This window comes from Stegostoma tigrinum, chromosome 12 (assembly GCF_030684315.1).
Source record: "Stegostoma tigrinum isolate sSteTig4 chromosome 12, sSteTig4.hap1, whole genome shotgun sequence".
In the NCBI taxonomy this organism is placed as follows: Eukaryota; Metazoa; Chordata; class Chondrichthyes; order Orectolobiformes; family Stegostomatidae; genus Stegostoma; species Stegostoma tigrinum.
In genome coordinates this window covers 28,179,967-28,198,867 of record NC_081365.1, presented here as the reverse complement: position 1 = coordinate 28,198,867, position 18,901 = coordinate 28,179,967, and the positions used below count along the sequence as shown (strand labels likewise).

The following is an 18,901-nucleotide window of genomic DNA, read 5'->3' as shown; positions in this document are numbered from 1 at the left end:
GAGCCAAAAAGCATTCAGATGATGAAATACACATTTAATTTGCCACTTGACATGGGCTGCTAGAAAATCTGCCACCTACCAACCATTTACCAAGAGCCCAATGACAATTCACTTCAGCCTCTATATGTTCATAGCTTTCAGAGGACTCAAATTGTAGTTTGACTATAGAAAAGGTTGAGAGTAGGGTGGTCCCAAAATAAAGTTTCAGGGAAGCAAGATGGCACCGGCAAGCAAGAAGTTGGATTCAAGTCTGTCTACTTCAATGCTAGGAGCGTCCGGAATAAGGTGGGTGAACTTGCAGCATGGATTGGTACCTGGGACTTCGATGTTGTGGCCATTTCGGAGACATGGATAGAGCAGGGACAGGAATGGTTGTTACAGGTTCTGGGATTTAGATGTTTCAGTAAGAACACAGAAGATGGCAAAAGGGGCGGAGATGTGGCATTGTTGGTCAAGGACAGTATTACAGTTGCAGAAAGGATGTTTGGGGACTCGTCAACTGAGGTAGTATGGGCTGAGGTTAGAAACAGGAAAGGAGAGGTCACCCTGTTGGGAGTTTTCTATAGGCCTCCGAATAGTTTCAGAGATGTAGAGGAAAGGATAGCAAAGGTGATTCTCGATAGGAGTGAGAGAGACAGGGTAGTTGTCATGGGGGACTTCAACTTTCCAGATATTGACTGGGAACACTATAGTTCTAGTACTATAGATGGGTCAGTTTTTGTCCAGTGTGTGCAGGAGGGCTTCCTGACGCAGTTTGTAGATAGGCCAACAAGGGGCGAAGCCACATTAGATTTGGTACTAGGTAATGAGCCCGGCCAGGTGTTAGATTTGGAAGTAGGTGAGCACTTTGGTGATAGCGATCACAATTCTGTTATGTTTACTTTAGTGATGGAAAGAGATAGGTGTATACCACTGGGCAAGAGTTATACCTGGGGGAAAGGCAATTACGATGAGATTAGGCAAGATTTAGGGAGCATAGAATGGGGAAGGAAACTGCAGGGGATGGGCACATTGGAAATGTGGAGCTTATTCAAGGAAAAGTCCCTGTGTGTCCTAGATAAATATGTACCTGTCAGGCAGGGAGGAAGCTGTAGAATGTGGGAGCCGTGGTTTATGAAGGAGGTGGAATCTCTGGTCAAGAGGAAGAAGAAGGCTTATGTTAGGATGAGATGTGAAGGCTCAGTTAGGGCACTTGAGGGCTACGAGGTAGCCAGGAAAGACCTAAAGAGAGAGCTCAGAAGAGCCAGGAGGAGACATGAGAAGTTGTTGACCGATAGGATCAGGGTAAACCCTAAGGCTTTCTACAGGTATTTAAGGAATAAAAGAATGACGAAAGTAAGATTAGGGCCAATCAAGGATAGTAGTGGTAAGTTGTGTGTGGAGTCAGATGAGATAGGGGAAGCGCTAAATGAATGTTTTTCAACAATATTCACTCTAGAAAACGACAATGTTGTCGAGGAGAATGCTGAGATACAGGCTACTAGACTAGGTGGGATTGAGGTTCACAAGGAAGAGGTATTAGGAATCCTTCAGAAGGTGAAGATAGATAAGTCCCCTGGGCCGGATGGGATTTATCCTCGGATTCTCTGGGAAGCCAGGGAGGAGATTACTGAGCCTTTGGCATTGATCTTTAACTCGTAATTGTCTACAGGAATAGTGTGAGATGACTGGAGGATAGCAAATGTGGTTCCCCTGTTCAAGAAGGGGAGTAGAGACAACCCTGGAAATTATAGACCAGTGAGCCTTACCTCCATTGTTGGTAAAGTGTTGGAAAAGGTTATAAGGGATAGGATTTATAATCATCTAGAAAAGAATAAGTTGATTAGGGATAGTAAGCACGGTTTTGTGAAGGGTAGGTCGTGTCTCACAAACCTTATTGAATTCTTTGAGAAGGTGACCAAACAGGTAGATGAGAGTAAACCGGTTGATGTGGTGTATATGGATTTCAGCAAGGCGTTTGATAAGTTTCCCCACAATAGGCTATTGTACAAAATGCGGAGGAATGGAATTGTGGGAGATATAGCAGTTTGGATCGGAAATTGGCTTGCTGAAAGAAGACAGAGGGTGGTAGTTGATGGTAAATGTTCATCCTGGAGACCAGTTACTAGAGGTGTACCGCAAGGGTCGGTGTTGGGTCCACTGCTGTTTGTCATTTTTATAAATGACCTGGATGAGGGCGTAGAAGGATGGGTTAGTAAATTTGCAGACGACACTAAGGTCAGTGGAGTTGTGGATAGTGATGAAGGAAGCTGTAGGTTGCAGAGAGACATAGATAAGCTGCAGAGCTGGGCAGAGAGGTGGCAAATGGAGTTTAATGCAGACAAATGTGAGGTGATGCACTTTGATAGGAGTAACCGGAAGGCAAAGTACTGGGCTAATGGTAAGATTCTTAGCAGTGTAGATGAGCAGAGAGATCTCAGTGTCCATGTACACAGATCCTTGAAAGTTGCCACCCAGGTTGACAGGGCTGTTAAGATGGCGTACAGTGTTTTAGCTTTTATTAATAGAGGGATTGAGTTCTGGAACCAAGAGGTTATGGTGAAGCTGTACAAAACTCTGGTGTGGCCGCACTAAGAGTATTGTGTACAGTTCTGGTCACCGCATTATAAGAAGGATGTGAAAGCTTTGGAAAGCGTGCAGAGGAGATTTACTAGGATGTTGCCTGGTATGGAGGGAAGGTCTTACGAGGAAAGGCTGAGGGACTTGAGGCTGTTTTCATTAGAGAGAAGAAGGTTGAGAGGTGACTTAATTGAAACATATAAAATAATCAGAGGGTTAGACAGGGTGGATAGGGAGAGCCTTTTTTCTAGGATGGTGACGGCGAGCATGAGGGGGCATAGCTTTAAATTGAGGGGTGAAAGATATAGGACAGATGTCAGAGGTAGTTTATTTACTCAGAGAGTAGTAAGGGAATGGAACGCTTTGCCTGCAACGGTAGTAGATTCGCCAACTTTAGGTACATTTAAGTCATCATTGGACAAGCATATGGACGTACATGGAATAGTGTAGGTTAGATGGGCTTGAGATCTGTCTGACAGGTCGGCACAACATCGAGGGCCGAAGGGCCTGCACTGTGCTGTAATCTTCTATGTTCATAGATAGATCCTCTAATGTCACTAGGCTCCCACTTCATGATAAGGACATAGGAAATTGGGAAGGTTATTGGGTCCACTATTCATGAAGATGATAGCTGATCTGATTGTGGCTTAAAGTTCACTTTCCAGCCAGCTCCTATAGGCCTCAACTCCTTTGTAGCTAAAAATTCTGCCTTGCTGAGCCTTGAATATATTCATCGACTCGGTGAATTCGGGTCATATTCCTTTCACGGATAGGGAATTCCAAACAGTCTTCTGCGAGAAGAAATTCCTCCTAATCTTTTTTAAAAAATGGGAGACCTCTTATTTTGAAACTGTGCCCCTGCTGCTGGATTCTCCCATGAAGGAAAACATTCTCTGACCATTTGCACGGTCTAGTCCTCTCAGAATCTGATGCCTTTCAGTGTTCATTATGCTAGCTGCCAGTGCTACATAGGCTCTTCACTGAGCTAGGGAAGTGCAAGTTTTTTTCGTGAAGTAACAGTCATAGTTTCCACTGTGAACAAGGCACATATGAAATCCTTAAACTGTTTTTGACCCAGCTGTTCTTATTATTTTCCATTGTATAATGCTCAAGGTATGGAAGAACTCCTATAGAAAAAGCAATAAAAATGTGCGGCAAGTAGTTTTTTTTTCATTTGGTACATAATGGAATGCACATTTGCTCCTTATACAGCTCGACAAGCTGGTTGAAAAACAGAAAGAGACCCACAGACGGATGTTAGAGCAACTCCTTCTGGTAGAAAGATCTCACAGACAGACTGTAGAGGAATTGGAGGATGAGAAAAAGAAGCATGTGGACTATATGGAAAAGAGTGATGAATTTACCAATCTCCTTGAACAAGAACGTGAACGGTATGTCAGAAAATTAATCCTCAGATCTCGCCAAATGCTGTAAACAAAGGGCTGGATTTTTTGTTGTTCTAGATATGAATTTCAGGTGGAGATTCCAAACCTGCTTGTGAGGGGGACCTTGGAAATGACGTTATTAAGTGGCCAACTCCAGGAGCCCAATCCAATTTCAGACGAATGCATTACTCTTGAGGCTGCAGAATCATTAGGTGACCCTCCAGCAATGAGAGATCAGCAGCTCCATTGTCAGAGGTCGGAGATCCCAATATAGGCAGGTGAATGAGATGGAGATTTTAAAAATATTCGATCACAAGAGCCCATACCTACCACATCACTATGATGAAGGGGGACGCTCCCAGCCCATACAGGATGACCAGCAATCTCAGGTGTAGCTTTCTACCCAGGGTAGCTTTGATGATGAGAGTACCCTGTAGGATACAGCACGGGCAACCTTCACTGTCCCCACCCAGTCTGCTGTGGGAGGCCTGCCCCGACCTTTGTGGTCTGGTTTCAGCCTCAGTGGATGCCTGAATGCCAAGTGCAAAACTCTAGTGGGCCTCAATAGACCCTTCAGGTTCTTGAATAGGCTTCCTGCCACTCATTGCCAGATAAATGTCACCACTGTACCCTCTGAACCAACTCATTCAAAAACAGCCTGGAAAATTGCTGGGCACTTCCGGTCAGCAGTGAAACATTGCGGGGCCTTTCACTTCAGTGCTTGCCTCTCTGCCCCTTCAAAGATCAAGCCTTTTGTCTCTGCAAGTGCTGGGAAATAATGTTAAACAAGGGACAACTAAACAAAGCTTTCAAAATATCTAAAAGGATCTTATTGTTATTACTGGATAATTGTGGACCTATCCAGCAGCAGGCACATTCAGCAACAAAACCAAGGAAAAGTTTTTCCCAATGAGATGCTAACATCATCCAAGTACATTTTTTAAAATAATCCAGTAAACTTGTGCCATGTTTCACTGTGTTTCTGAATAATTAAATGTCGAGACAAAAATAAATGGTAAGGTACAAATCCTTTTCTGGGCATGATGCCTTCATACAGGTTTATTTCTGTTTCTTGGTTAGTTAACAAATGTTTAAATGGTGATATAATAATGGAACGTTAAGTATTCACAAATGAACCTGCCAAACAGATTGGATGAACAGGATATCAAATATGTATCAAATATATTTATACTTAAAATTGGTTTGTATAAAATATCTTGAAACATGCACATTCTGTGAGATTCTCAAATTGATATTAAATTCAGAGCAATGCACATGTAACGTGGTCCCTAAAACTAAGTTCTGCCAAATGAACCTGAAATAAACATTTTAATAACAGGGACTACCTGGAGAAATAGTGATTACATGTTGAAAGATCATTTTAATGCAAGGAGCCTTGCCTTCTTGAATACATTCTCAAAATTAAACATCCAAATGTAAAGTTAGGCATCCTGATAGTCAGCTATGAAAGGTGCTGGTTAGTTTTCTCCAAAGTAAAATACAATTTTACTTATAAATGTATCTTCAAAATTAAAAGACAGAAATGTTTTAAGTATCTTTTATGTGATCAAGCTTCTCAGGCAAAATTTGATATAATACAAATGTTAAATACAGGTGGCCTCTGACTGGATTGACAGCAAAGTTTACATTAATGATGCTTATCTATAATTAGTACCATGAGAGGTCCTGGAAAAACAGTTAAATGCACTGAATGAAAAGGGCGTTAAACCATTCCTAAACGAAACTGCAACATGGCCACTAATGCATGGAACGTTAATCGTTTGAATCTGAGTACTTTTAAAGGCACGAGTTATTGAGTGCTGGGTCTTCAAGATAATTCAACTTAATTGACGATTGCATTTTATATCTGGAGCTTTGCATTCAGAAAACAGAAGTTCAAGATTATATGATTTACGATGGATTAAAATATCATTAAAATCTGAAAGAACTGCAGATACTGTAAATTAGGAACAAAATCAAACCTACTGGAAAAGCTCAGCAGGTCTGGCAGCATCTGTGAAGGAAAAAACAGAGGTAATGTTTTGGGTCCAGTGACAGCCAGTAAAGTAGTTTTGAAGTATACTGAAGTGAAATATAGTGAAGTGAGTGAAGTGAATTCTGAGGAAGGGTCACTGACCTGAAATATTAACTCTGTTTTTTCCTTCACAGATGCTGCCAGACCTGCTGAGCTTTTCCAGCAAATTTGTTTTTGTTCATGATTAAAATCTCATGCCTTCGTGCAGCATTTAAAATAGCTATGGGCAGCATGGTGGTTCAGTGGCTAGACTGCAGCCTCACAACACCAGCGATCTGGGAACAATTCTATCCTCGGGTGACTGTGTGGGTTTCCTCCGGGTGCTCTAGTTTCCTCATACAGTCCAAAGATGTGCAGTTTAGATGGGTTGGCCATTCTAAATTGCCCACAACATCCAGTGATGTGTAGGCTAGGCAGGTTAGCCAGGGGACATGCAGGATTTCAGGGACAAGGTGGGTGAGGTGCTCTTCAGAAGGTCAACGTGGACTTGATAGGGTGAACAGCCTGCTTCCACACTTTGGTTTGATGATTCCAGCTGGAGAAGGATTTTAGCTGGAGAATAAGCCAGTTTACTGCAAGAGTTCATATTAGGCCAAGCAGAAACTTCTGCAGATCTAAAGTCCTACATTAATCAACATCACCATAACAGATACATGATACGTGATTGTTTCTTTCAATAAGTTTTGTCAAGCCTTGCTATGCACAAATTGACTCACTTCACTATACTTGAAAAAACCTCATTGGCTGTGATGCACTTTGGAACATGCTGGAATCAGCAATTTCTATCTAAAAATTCTTTCTAACTGCCTAAGAAAGCTACCATCCTCAATTGATTATATAGCTACTTTAATAAATTTAACTTCTTGTGTCAAGTATCAGATGTGACAATGCACTATTCTTATGTAACATGTCAGAAACAGTCAACCCCTGAAGAATTGGTCAAAATCAGTTCTACCACTGACACTGAGTTATAGCTGGTAAATGATGATGAACATGTTATTATTCAGATTTTGGTCAGTGGTTTACAAAAGCAACTTGCTGAAGTGCCATGAACCTGGTTTCGCAATTCAGCATCTGGTCAGAACAAGAAATGTTCATTGGAGCCTGTCACCAACAGCATCAACTATGGATTGTTGAAACATGTATAATATCATCGTCAATGGCAGGTCATCAATAAATCTTGACAGCACTGTGAGAGACTCTTGGCCCACTGAATCCATGCAGGTTTGCTGGTGAGAAACTTGATCAGTGCAACCTTAGTTTCTCCAACCAAATATTCCCTAGAACCATTCAAGAAAATCTCCTCTGCACTCTCTCATAGACCCTCAAATCCTTCTTCAGGTGTGGTAGCCAGAACTCAACACTAGTTATTGTTTAACCAAAGCTTTATAAAAATTCGATATGATTTCCCTAATTGTGTATTCAATACCTCCTTGTAGTGTTATCAGTTATGGAGGTCAACATTTGGATCGCAACTTCAAGGCTTCAAGTGACAGTGGGTAAACTTGAACAAATGGGTTTCATGAACCAGAAATGACATCTTGAGTTGCTGTGAGCAAAGACGCACATCTTACAAATTGAAATCTCTTGCTTAATTATCAATATGTAACTTTCCTCTCTTACAATTGAATTGCACATCATATTAAAAAGGATTAACAGCACAGAAACAATGTGTTCAGCCCAACGGATAATTCTACTCACACTTCTTCTCAAATTCCTTCCAATCCTTTATTTTTCATCTGTTTGTCTAGATTTCTTTCAAATAAATCTACCTTAATAACATGCGCTAGCAGGTTACACATTTGGTGATTCTCTGGATAAGGAGGTTTCTCCTGAATTCCCTACAATTCATGACTATCTTATATTCATAGTTCCATGTTGGTCAACTCCTACAATTAGAAGCATCTTCTCTACATCTAGGCAATCAAGCCCTTTCATAATCTGAAAGATTTCTATCCTGTCACCCCTCAAGAGCCCCAACATGTTCAATCTTTCCAGTGAGATATAACCTTGTGGTTCGAATATCATGCTATTAAATCCATTGTTGTACCTTCTCCATTGCCTCCTTATCAAGGACAGCAAGCCTATTCATGTTCCTCCAAACAAGTTTCAATACAAGTTTAATAATAACATGAGAAAACAAGAAGTAGAGCTGGATGAACACAGCAGGCCAAGCAAAATCAGAGGTGCAAGAAAGCTGACGATTTGAACATATAGAACATTACAGCACAGTACAAGCCCTCTGGCCCTTGATGTTGTGCCAACCTGTCATACCGACCTGAAGCCCATCTAACTTACACTATTCCATGTAGGTCCATGTGCTTGTCCAATGATGACTTAAATGCACTTAAAGTTGGCGAATCTACTACCGTTGCAAGCAAAGCGTTCCATTCCCTTACTACACTCTGAGTAAAGAAACCACCTCTGACATCTGTCCTATATCTTTCACCCCTCAATTTAAAGCTATGCCCCCTCGTGCTCGCCGTCACCATCCTAGGAAAAAGGCACTCCCTATCTACCCTATCTAGCCCGCTGATTATTTTATATGTTTCAATTAAGTCACCTCTCAACCTTCTTCTCTCTAATGAAAACAGCCTCAAGACCCTCAGCCTTTCCTCGTAAGACCTTCCCTCCATACCAGGCAACATCCTAGTAAATCTCCTCTGCGCCCTTTCCAAAGCTTCCACATCCTTCTTATAATGCGGTGACCAGAACTATACGCAATACTCCAAGTGCGGCCGCACCAGAGTTTTGTACAGCTTCACCATAACCTCTTGGTTCCACAACTCAATCCCTCTATTAATAAAAGCTAAAACACTGTATGCCATCTTAACAGCCCTGTCAACCTGGGTGGCAACTTTCAAGGATCTGTGTACATGGACACCGAGATCTCTCTGCTCATCTACACTACCAAGAATCTTACCATTAGCCCTGTACTTTGCCTTCCAGTTACTCCTACCAAAGTGCATCACCTCACACTTGTCTGCATTAAACTCCATTTGCCACCTCTCTGCCCAGCTCTGCAGCTTATCTATGTCTCTCTGCAACCTACAGCGTACTTCGTCACTATCCACAACTCCACCGACCTTAGTGTCGTCTGCAAATTTACTAACCCATCCTTCTACGCCCTCATCCAGGTCATTTATAAAAATGACAAACAGCAGTGGGCCCAACACCGACCCTTGCGGTACACCACTAGTAACTGGTCTCCAGGATGAACATTTCCCATCAACTACCACCCTCTGTCTTCTTTCAGCAAGCCAATTTCCGATCCAAATTGCTATATCTCCCACAATCCCATTCCTCCGCAGTTTGTACAACAGCCTACTGTGGGGAACCTTATCGAACGCCTAGCTGAAATCCATATACACCACATCAACCGGTTTACTCTCATCTACCTAGATAATAAAATGTGAGGCTGGATGAACACAGCAGGCCAAGCAGCATCTCAGGAGCACAAAAGCTGACGTTTCGGGCCTAGACCCTTCATCAGAGAGGGGGATGGGGAGAGGGAACTGGAATAAATAGGGAGAGAGGGGGAGGCGGACCGAAGATGGAGCGTAAAGAAGATAGGTGGAGAGAGTGTAGGTGGGGAGGTAGGGAGGGGATAGATCGGTCCAGGGAAGACGGACAGGTCAAGGAGGTGGGATGAGGTTAGTAGGTAGCTGGGGGTGCGGCTTGGGGTGGGAGGAAGGGATGGGTGAGAGGAAGAACCGGTTAGGGAGGCAGAGACAGGTTGGACTGGTTTTGGGATGCAGTGGGTGGGGGGGAAGAGCTGGGCTGGTTGTGTGGTGCAGTGGGGGGAGGGGACGAACTGGGCTGGTTTAGGGATGCAGTAGGGGAAGGGGAGATTTTGAAACTGGTGAAGTCCACATTGATACCATATGGCTGCAGGGTTCCCAGGCGGAATATGAGTTGCTGTTCCTGCAACCTTCGGGTGGCATCATTGTGGCAGTGCAGGAGGCCCATGATGGACATGTCATCTAGAGAATGGGAGGGGGAGTGGAAATGGTTTGCGACTGGGAGGTGCAGTTGTTTGTTGCGAACTGAGCGGAGGTGTTCTGCAAAGCGGTCCCCAAGCCTCCGCTTGGTTTCCCCAATGTAGAGGAAGCCGCACCGGGTACAGTGGATGCAGTATACCCCATTGGGCGCCAGCTATGCCTGCCTCTTTGTAGGTTACGTGGAACAGTCCCTCTTCCGCACCTACACAGGCCCCAAACCCCACCTCTTCCTCCGGTACATTGATGACTGTATCAGCGCCGCCTCTTGCTCCCCAGAGGAGCTCGAACAGTTCATCCACTTCACCAACACCTTCCACCCCAACCTTCAGTTCACCTGGGCCATCTCCAGCACATCCCTCACCTTCCTGGACCTCTCAGTCTCCATCTCAGGCAACCAGCTTGTAACTGATGTCCATTTCAAGCCCACCGACTCCCACAGCTACCTAGAATACACCTCCTCCCACCCACCCTCCTGCAAAAATTCCATCCCCTATTCCCAATTCCTCCGCCTCCGCCGCATCTGCTCCCACGATAAGACATTCCACTCCCGCACATCCCAGATGTCCAAGTTCTTTAAGGACCGCAACTTTCACCCTACAGTGATCGAGAACGCCCTTGACCGCGTCTCCCGTATTTCCCGCAACACATCCCTCACACCCCGCCCCCGCCACAACCGCCCAAAAAGGATCCCCCTCGTTCTCACACACCACCCTACCAACCTCCGGATACAACACATTATCCTCCGACACTTCCGCCATTTACAATCCGACCCCACCACCCAAGACATTTTTCCATCCCCTCCCCTGTCAGCTTTCCGGAGAGACCACTCTCTCCGTGACTCCCTTGTTCGCTCCACACTGCCCTCCAACCCCACCACACCCGGCACCTTCCCCTGCAACCGCAGGAAATGCTACACCTGTCCCCACACCTCCTGCCTCACCCCCATCCCAGGCCCCAAGATGACATTCCACATTAAGCAGAGGTTCACCTGCACATCTGCCAATATGGTATACTGCATCCACTGTACCCGGTGCGGCTTTCTCTACATTGGGGAAACCAAGCGGAGGCTTGGGGACCGCTTTGCAGAACACCTCCGCTCAGTTCGCAACAAACAACTGCACCTCCCAGTCGCAAACCATTTCCACTCCCCCTCCCATTCTCTAGATGACATGTCCATCATGGGCCTCCTGCACTGCCACAATGATGCCACCCGAAGGTTGCAGGAACAGCAACTCATATTCCGCCTGGGAACCCTGCAGCCATATGGTATCAATGTGGACTTCACCAGTTTCAAAATCTCCCCTTCCCCTACTGCATCCCTAAACCAGCCCAGTTCGTCCCCTCCCCCCACTGCACCACACAACCAGCCCAGCTCTTCCCCCCCACCCACTGCATCCCAAAACCAGTCCAACCTGTCTCTGCCTCCCTAACCGGTTCTTCCTCTCACCCATCCCTTCCTCCCACCCCAAGCCGCACCCCCAGCTACCTACTAACCTCATCCCACCTCCTTGACCTGTCCGTCTTCCCTGGGCCGACCTATCCCCTCCCTACCTCCCCACCTACACCCTCTCCACCTATCTTCTTTACTCTCCATCTTCGGTCCGCCTCCCCCTCTCTCCCTATTTATTCCAGTTCCCTCTCCCCATCCCCCTCTCTGATGAAGGGTCTAGGCCCGAAACGTCAGCTTTTGTGCTCCTGAGATGCTGCTTGGCCTGCTGTGTTCATCCAGCCTCACATTTTATTATCTCGGTATTCTCCAGCATCTGCAGTTCCCATTATCTCTGATACTCTCATCTACCTGTTTGGTCACCTTCTCAAAGAACTCAATAAGGTTTGTGAGGCACGACCTACCCTTGACAAAACCGTGCTGACTATCCCTAATCAATTTATTCTTTTCGAGATGATTATAAATCCTATCTCTTATAACCTTTTCCAACACTTTACCAACAACTGAGGTAAGGCTCACTGGTCTATAATTACCACGGTTGTCTCTACTCCCCTTCTTGAACAGGGGAACCACATTTGCTATCCTCTAGTCGTCTGGCACTATTCCTGTAGAATTTGGGCCTAGATTTTCTGAAGCAGGGTCTAGGCCCGAAACGTCAGCTTTCCTGCACCTCTGATGCTGCTTGGCCTGCTCTGTTCATCCAGCTCTACAACTTGTTTTCTCAGATTCTCCAGCAGCTGCAGTTCCTACTATCCTTTAATAATAACCTGGCTGCTTTTCTGTTCTTTCCCTCAAGAAATGAACCCTAGTTTCGTTTGCTTTATATCGCCTTTTCAAGAACAGTGCAATTTTTCATGATTTGTGTATTTGTACCACGACAACCCCCCACTCAAGATCCTCGTTCCTTGTTCCATAATTAGTCACTTACTTTGCAAGAAGGATGTGGTCATTTTATTCTCCCAACCAAAATGCATCAACTATCGTTTATTTGGATTGAAGTTCATTTGCTAATTATCCTTTCCACGAGTAATTCTACACTCTTGAATTTGGTGCCGTTTGCAAACTTTTACATGAGACTTTTAATTCCCAAATCCAAATTATTTGTCAGACTCATGAAACTGCATCGTTTTGCGGAAAACTATTTCTTACCTCTGCTAAGCTTATGTTGAGTTGGCGATTTGGCTATGGAGCATCTATAGGGAAAATTCACTAATAATTACATGATGCAGTTACCTCAAAAATTATGCGGACCATTCTTTACTAACTTATGAAGAAGACCAAGAGAGAACAAAGAAAATAACAGGAAGAACTGGAAAAGAAAAGTGACTTAAAGTAAAGGTGTCATGTGGATTGATTCCAAGATGTCCAAGAATAGTTATTCACTAATTTTCAATAAGTAAAGAAATAATATTTCACAGATAATAAGCAATAACATTCCCTATACAAACGAATGAATTAGTAGCTGGAATATGTCACTCAAGTCTGCTCTGCCATTCAATAAGATCATAGGTGATCTAATTACTCCAAATTCCTGTCAACCCTGATAATCTTTTACCACTTTGTGTATTAATCATCTTTCTACCCTGCCTTAAGACTCTTCTTTATAAGGCAATGGAAACAGAGTTTCAAAAACTCACAATGCTCTGTGAGAAAGTTTTGGCAAAGATCTGTAGCTCAGGTTGTGGATGAGGTTGTTGACTTGCTCGCTGAGCTGGCCTGTTTTTTTCAGATGTTTCGTCACTATGCTGGATGCCATCATCACTGGAGCCTCTGATGAAGCAACATTATTGTACTCTGCTTGGAATTTATACTGTCCGATCCATTATAGCGACTGGTGTCATTTCAGTTTTGGTCTGTATTGGTTTATATATGGGGTCCAATTCTATATGTTTGTTGATTGAAGTACGGGTGGAGAACCATGCCTCTAGGACTTCCTGTGTGTGCCTATGTTTGGCTTGAGCTACTCTGGTTACTTTGCCCCAGTTAAACTGGTGGCCTTCGTTGTCTGAGTGTACGGATCAGTGGTGCACCAATGGGGTCACCCATCTCAGGACTCATCACAGAAGCAGTCATGCAAAGACCAGAACACAGCACCCTCCCCCACGTTCAACCTAAACTGTGGATCCAGTATATAAATGATACATTTCTCATCATTAAACCCAACAAATTAGAAGAGACCCAACACCTCATTAACAGCATATTCACAGGGATTAAATTCACAAGGGAAGCAGAAATCAACTTCCACTTCTGGATGTTATAGTGCGATTGACAAACAGAGAGTTCCAAACCTCAGTATACAGAAAACATACGGATCAGTATATGGATCAAATCCTTAAGTTCCACAGCAACCACCCAATGCCCACAAACAAGGCTGCATTACAACACTATTTAAATGAGCCAAAGCCCACTGCAATGCTCCAGAATTACGCAGGAAAGAGGAAGAACACTTATACAAGATCCTCGCTTTAAACGGATATCCCCGCAATTTCATCCACAGATGCCTACAAAACATACAACAACAGGATACAGCACAATCTAACACACTGACCGCACTGCCCTACATCAGCAACATATCAGAACTGGCAACAAGACTCCTAAGACCACTAGGAATCATGGTGGCCCACAAGTCCACAGCCACTCTACAACAAACACTCACAAGAATTAAAGACCCCATTCCCACAACATGCAGAACCAATATTGTTAACAAAATACCATGCATGCTACTGCCACAAACATTACATCGGACAGACAGGAAGGAAACTATCCATCAGAATACACAAACATCAGCTAGCAGCAAAATGGCACAATGAGCTCTCCTTAATATCAGTACACTCAGACAATGAAGGCCATCAGTTTAACTGAAACAAAGTAACCATAGTAGCCCAAGTCAAACACAGACACGCATGGGAATTCCTAGAGGCATAGTTCTCCACCCACACTTCAATCAACAAACATACAGAATTGGACCCCATATATGAACCCATACAGATCAAAACCGGAAATGACAATACTCACCATAGTGGACCAGACAGTATAAATTCCAAGCAGATTAGAATAACATCGCTTCATCTGAGGCTCCACTGATGATGTCACCTAGCATGGTGATGAAAAGTCTGAACAAACACAAGCCAACTCGGCGAGCAAGTCAACAACCTCGCTCCGTGAGAAAGAATTTCTACTTATCTGTGTATTAAATAGGTATCTCTTTATTTTTAAACATCAACACCTAGTTCTAAATTTTCCCACAAGAGGAAACACCATTTTTCTACACCCATTCTATGAAGGCCCCTCATGATGTTATACTTTTCATAAAATCAACTATTATTCTTCTGAACTCTATGAATCCAAGCCTAGACTGTCCAACGCTTCCTTATAAGGCAGCCTGTCCATTCCAGTCACTAGTGCAGCAAACCTTTGCTGAACTGCTTCTAATATATTCATATGCTTCCTTGGATAAAGAGACCAATACTATACTCTGTACTAAAGATGCGATCTCACCAATAACCCAGCATAATTGAAGCATAACCTCTCTATTTTCTAGCACTATCTAATAATCAGGTCAATCCAAAGTCTAAATTGTTCAATATCAAAGTTGTATTTTTTCCATCAGGTTGTATGAGGATTGCAATCAGTAAGAAACTAAATGTGCCAGCATTTCTATAAATTAACTCATTTTCTTTATGAGTTGAATGTATGAAATGCAATCCTTTCTGTAACACAGGAACACACATACATTTTCATTCTTCTACCATTTATTGGACATAGTGCTCCTGCACAATTATACACATGTACGAGTTAAATAAATGTGCTCAACTCTTCACAATTCTGAACATCTTTCAGAATACATTTGAAGACACCAGAATGACAGCCGTTTTTATCCTAATATTTTGGACATGTTTGTGATGATATGATTAAGGTGCATACACCACTAGCAAAACTTGTTTTTGTCTGTTGAGTATAAAATTCTTGAATAGAAAGAGCTATTATTCACCCCAAAAAATTAAAACTTAAATTGTAAAGTCTTCCAGTTGGTTTTAAAGTCACCAAGAATTCAGAAATGTTTTATTTAATTTTGGTATCATACTTGTGGTCAGATGCAGAAATGAATAACACAAATGAGATGCTTTGCTGAATTGGCACACTATCTAACTGTAAAAACAAAGCCTACAGCACAGTAATATTTATACATTTAGAGAGTGTCCTTTGCAAACCACAGTGTTTGTCATTTCTGGCACAACCTGATTCAACTATAACATTAGAAACACATTGTATACTTCCCGAAGTAGTCTGACCCAATTTACGTCAGAATTTTATTTCATTTATTTGTTTAAAGGAGCCTGTGACTAGTTTGTGAGGAAACTGACTGTAATGAGACTGTTAGAAAGTCTCTTGGCATAATTCATTCCCTACCATCACACTGCAGGCTGGAACTCACTTCTCCTTCCCACATGAACATGAAGGTAAATACAAGAAATGTGCGGGATGTAAAAAACCATTTGTATCACTTATGTTTAATTTTAGTAACATGATAGTTTGCACATTGCAGCATTCAACTGTATGTTGAATAAACTCAATGGGTGGAATTTTCCACTAACAATCAGAATACTGACATTGAAAATGGCTATTAGCTTCATTTCTTGGCACTCACTCACTTTGTGCTTATTTGGGGGCTGACAGCTTGCATTTCCTTTTAGCACTAAGTGAGAGGTGGGTGGCTTGTCATGGTTTAGGTACTGAGCAATAAAGTGGATGGGCTTAACCTCGTGAGGCATTGGGTCACGTCAATGCCACAGCTACAGCATGTACTAGCAGCTTATGCAGCAAACGTATGGCATGTACTTCAATCAAACACCCATGTCTGAAAGTCAGAGGGGATCAATCCTTAGAGGGGCCAAGGGGGATGAGATTCGGTCAGGGAGGCACCATCACAATGAGTCAAGGGGTTCATCTGATACGAGTCCAGGGATTAATCCCAGGCAGTCAGGCACCAGGGTCTGGAATATGTATCTTTGCTGCCAAGGGATTGGGCCATGGTCATTCATCCAGCCATTACAGGCAGGTCAGTTGGGGTACTGTGGAGAAATCAGAATGGAGAACAGGCCGATTAGACAAAGGAAGGGTTGAGTACAAAAAAAATGGATGGAAGAGCAGCTAGTGGTTTGAAATGAGCAGGACAGGTGAATAATTGGCTCCAGTGATTGAGCTGGAAGTTGGAGGTGTTTAGTCCAAACATGTGCTGGCTGGGTGGATCAGCCATGCTAAATTGCCCACAGTGTTCAGGGGGTGTGTGGGTTATGGGGGGTTGGGTCTGGGTGGGATGCTCCAAGGGGAGGTGTGGACTTGTTGGGCCAAAGGGCCTGTTTCCACACTGTAGGGAGTCTAATCTAATCTAATATAGGGACCATGGTAAACCATGAACTTGGTTTCAGTTTGGATGTTGCGATCTTCAACAATCACTTCTCCAGCTGGCAAAAGACTGCACCAATTTTAGTAGGAGATTGGCTGGATGAGAGCGGCTGAGTGAACAAATTCCAGGTGGTGGTGGTGTGAACAGCGGCGCGACACGGTGGCAGCGGCGTATACAGTGCAAACAGCGGTGTGACACAGTGGCAGCAATGTGCACAGCAGTGTGACACAGTGGTAGCGGTGTGTACAGCAGTGTGACATGGTGTTAGCAGTGTAAACAGTGGTGTGACACGGTGTTAGCAGTGCAAACAGCAGTGTGACACGGTGTTAGCAGTGCAAACAGCGGTGTGACACGGTGTTAGCAGTGCAAACAACGGTGTGACACGGTGTTGGCGGTGCAAACAGTGGTGTAACACAATGGGAGTGGTGTGACATGGTGGTAGCGTTGCGTACAGTAGTGTGACATGGTGTTAGCGGTTCAAACAGCAGTGTGACACGGTGTGGGCGGTGCAAACAGCGGTGTAACATGGTGGGGAGTGGTGTGACATGGTGGTAGCGGTGTGTACAGCAGTGTGACACAGTGTTAGCAGTGCAAACAGCGGTGTGACACAGTGTTAGCGGTGCAAACAGCGGTTTGACACGGTGTTAGCGGTGCAAACAGCAGTGTGACACGGTGGGAGTGGTGTGACACAGTGGTAGCGGTGCCAGTCTCTCACTCCAAGCTTGAATATCACTAACCTTATAGCCCGGTGTACTTCGTAGTCAATCACTCAGGAGAATCTACCTCTCCAGTCACCAACACTACCCACCTACACCCACCATGGCCCATGCACCAAAGTGATAGCTGTGTCATCTACTTTCACCTCTCTTGTTACAACGGGGCTCAAACAGCCAAGGTGGCTGGTAGGTTGCATGACATTTAGCTCCTCAACGGTTCTGAAAAGAAAACTCAGACTGGACACATGCAAACCGCTAGGTTGGTAACAGAGGCTGTTCTCAACCTAGGAGTAGCTGAGCAGTGGCAGATGGAGTTTAATTGAGATAAATATGAGGTGCTGCTATTTCAAAAGGCCAATCAATGCAGGACTTATACACTTAATGGTAAGGTCCTCGGGACTGTTGCTGAACAAAGAGACCTTAGAGCGCAAGTTCATACTTTCTTGAAAGTGGAAGCACAGGTCGGCAGGATAGTGAAGAAGGCATTTTTGGTCAGTGCATTGAGTACAGGGGTTGGGAGGTCATGTTGAGGCTGTACAGGACAGTGGCTCGACCACTGTTGGAGTACTGTGTGCAACTCTGCTCTCCCTTTAATTGGAACGATGTCATAAAACTAGAAAGTATTCAGAAAAGATTTACAAGGATATTGCCAGGGTCGGAGGGTTTGAGCTGTGGAGAGAGGCTGAATAGGCTGGGGCTATTTTTGCTGGAGCATCGCAGGCTGACAGGTGACCTTATAGAGGTTAATAAAATCATGAGGAGCATGGATAGGTAAAACGGCAAGATCTTTTCTCTGAGGTGGGGGAGTCCAAAACTCGAGAGCATAGGTTTTAGGTGAGAGGGAAAAGATTTAAAAAGGAACCTAAAGGGCAACATTTCCACACAGATGGTGGTGCAACCACAATAACCCCCACCTGCATTCGCCTATCCTCCCCCGGCTATTTTCTTCTGGGCTTCCTTCCCCAGTCCTGAAGAAAGGTGCTAATCTGAAATGTTGACTGCCCTGCCCCTTGGATGCTGTCTAACCTGCTGTGCTTTACCAGCTCCACATATATTGACTCCAGCTTCCAGCACCTGCAGTCCTTTCTGTCTCCCGATTTTTAATTAGTCATGGGTTAAAGGGTTATGGGGAGTGGGCAGGGAAGCGAGGTTTTAGATCAACAATAAGATCAGCCATGATTATATTAAATGGTGAAGGAGGCTCAAAGGGGCGAATGGCCTACTCCTGCTCCTGGTTCTCATGTTTTCAAGAAAAAGATATTCTGATGTTCAGAAGCGATGGCATAAATATGGCAATTTCTCCAGGAGACATGTACATGGCAAAGAAGTCCTTCAGTATTTATCATCTGTT

The 18,901-nt window shown here is 44.0% G+C and overlaps 2 protein-coding genes across 6 annotated transcripts in view; one reads left to right on the top strand and one right to left on the bottom strand.

The window, feature by feature from the left end:
- Positions 1-18,901, bottom strand: part of cmss1 (cms1 ribosomal small subunit homolog) — a 323,071-nt gene that overhangs the window by 166,355 nt on the left and 137,815 nt on the right. The gene's annotated exons all lie outside the window — the stretch shown is intronic.
- filip1l (filamin A interacting protein 1-like) overlaps positions 1-18,901 on the top strand; it is a 245,810-nt gene that overhangs the window by 101,724 nt on the left and 125,185 nt on the right. For both annotated transcript variants that reach the window (XM_048540835.2, XM_048540834.2), the window contains exon 4: positions 3,772-3,950. In XM_048540835.2, the coding sequence (XP_048396792.2) occupies positions 3,772-3,950 (179 nt within the window). The remainder of the gene's footprint in view (positions 1-3,771; positions 3,951-18,901) is intronic.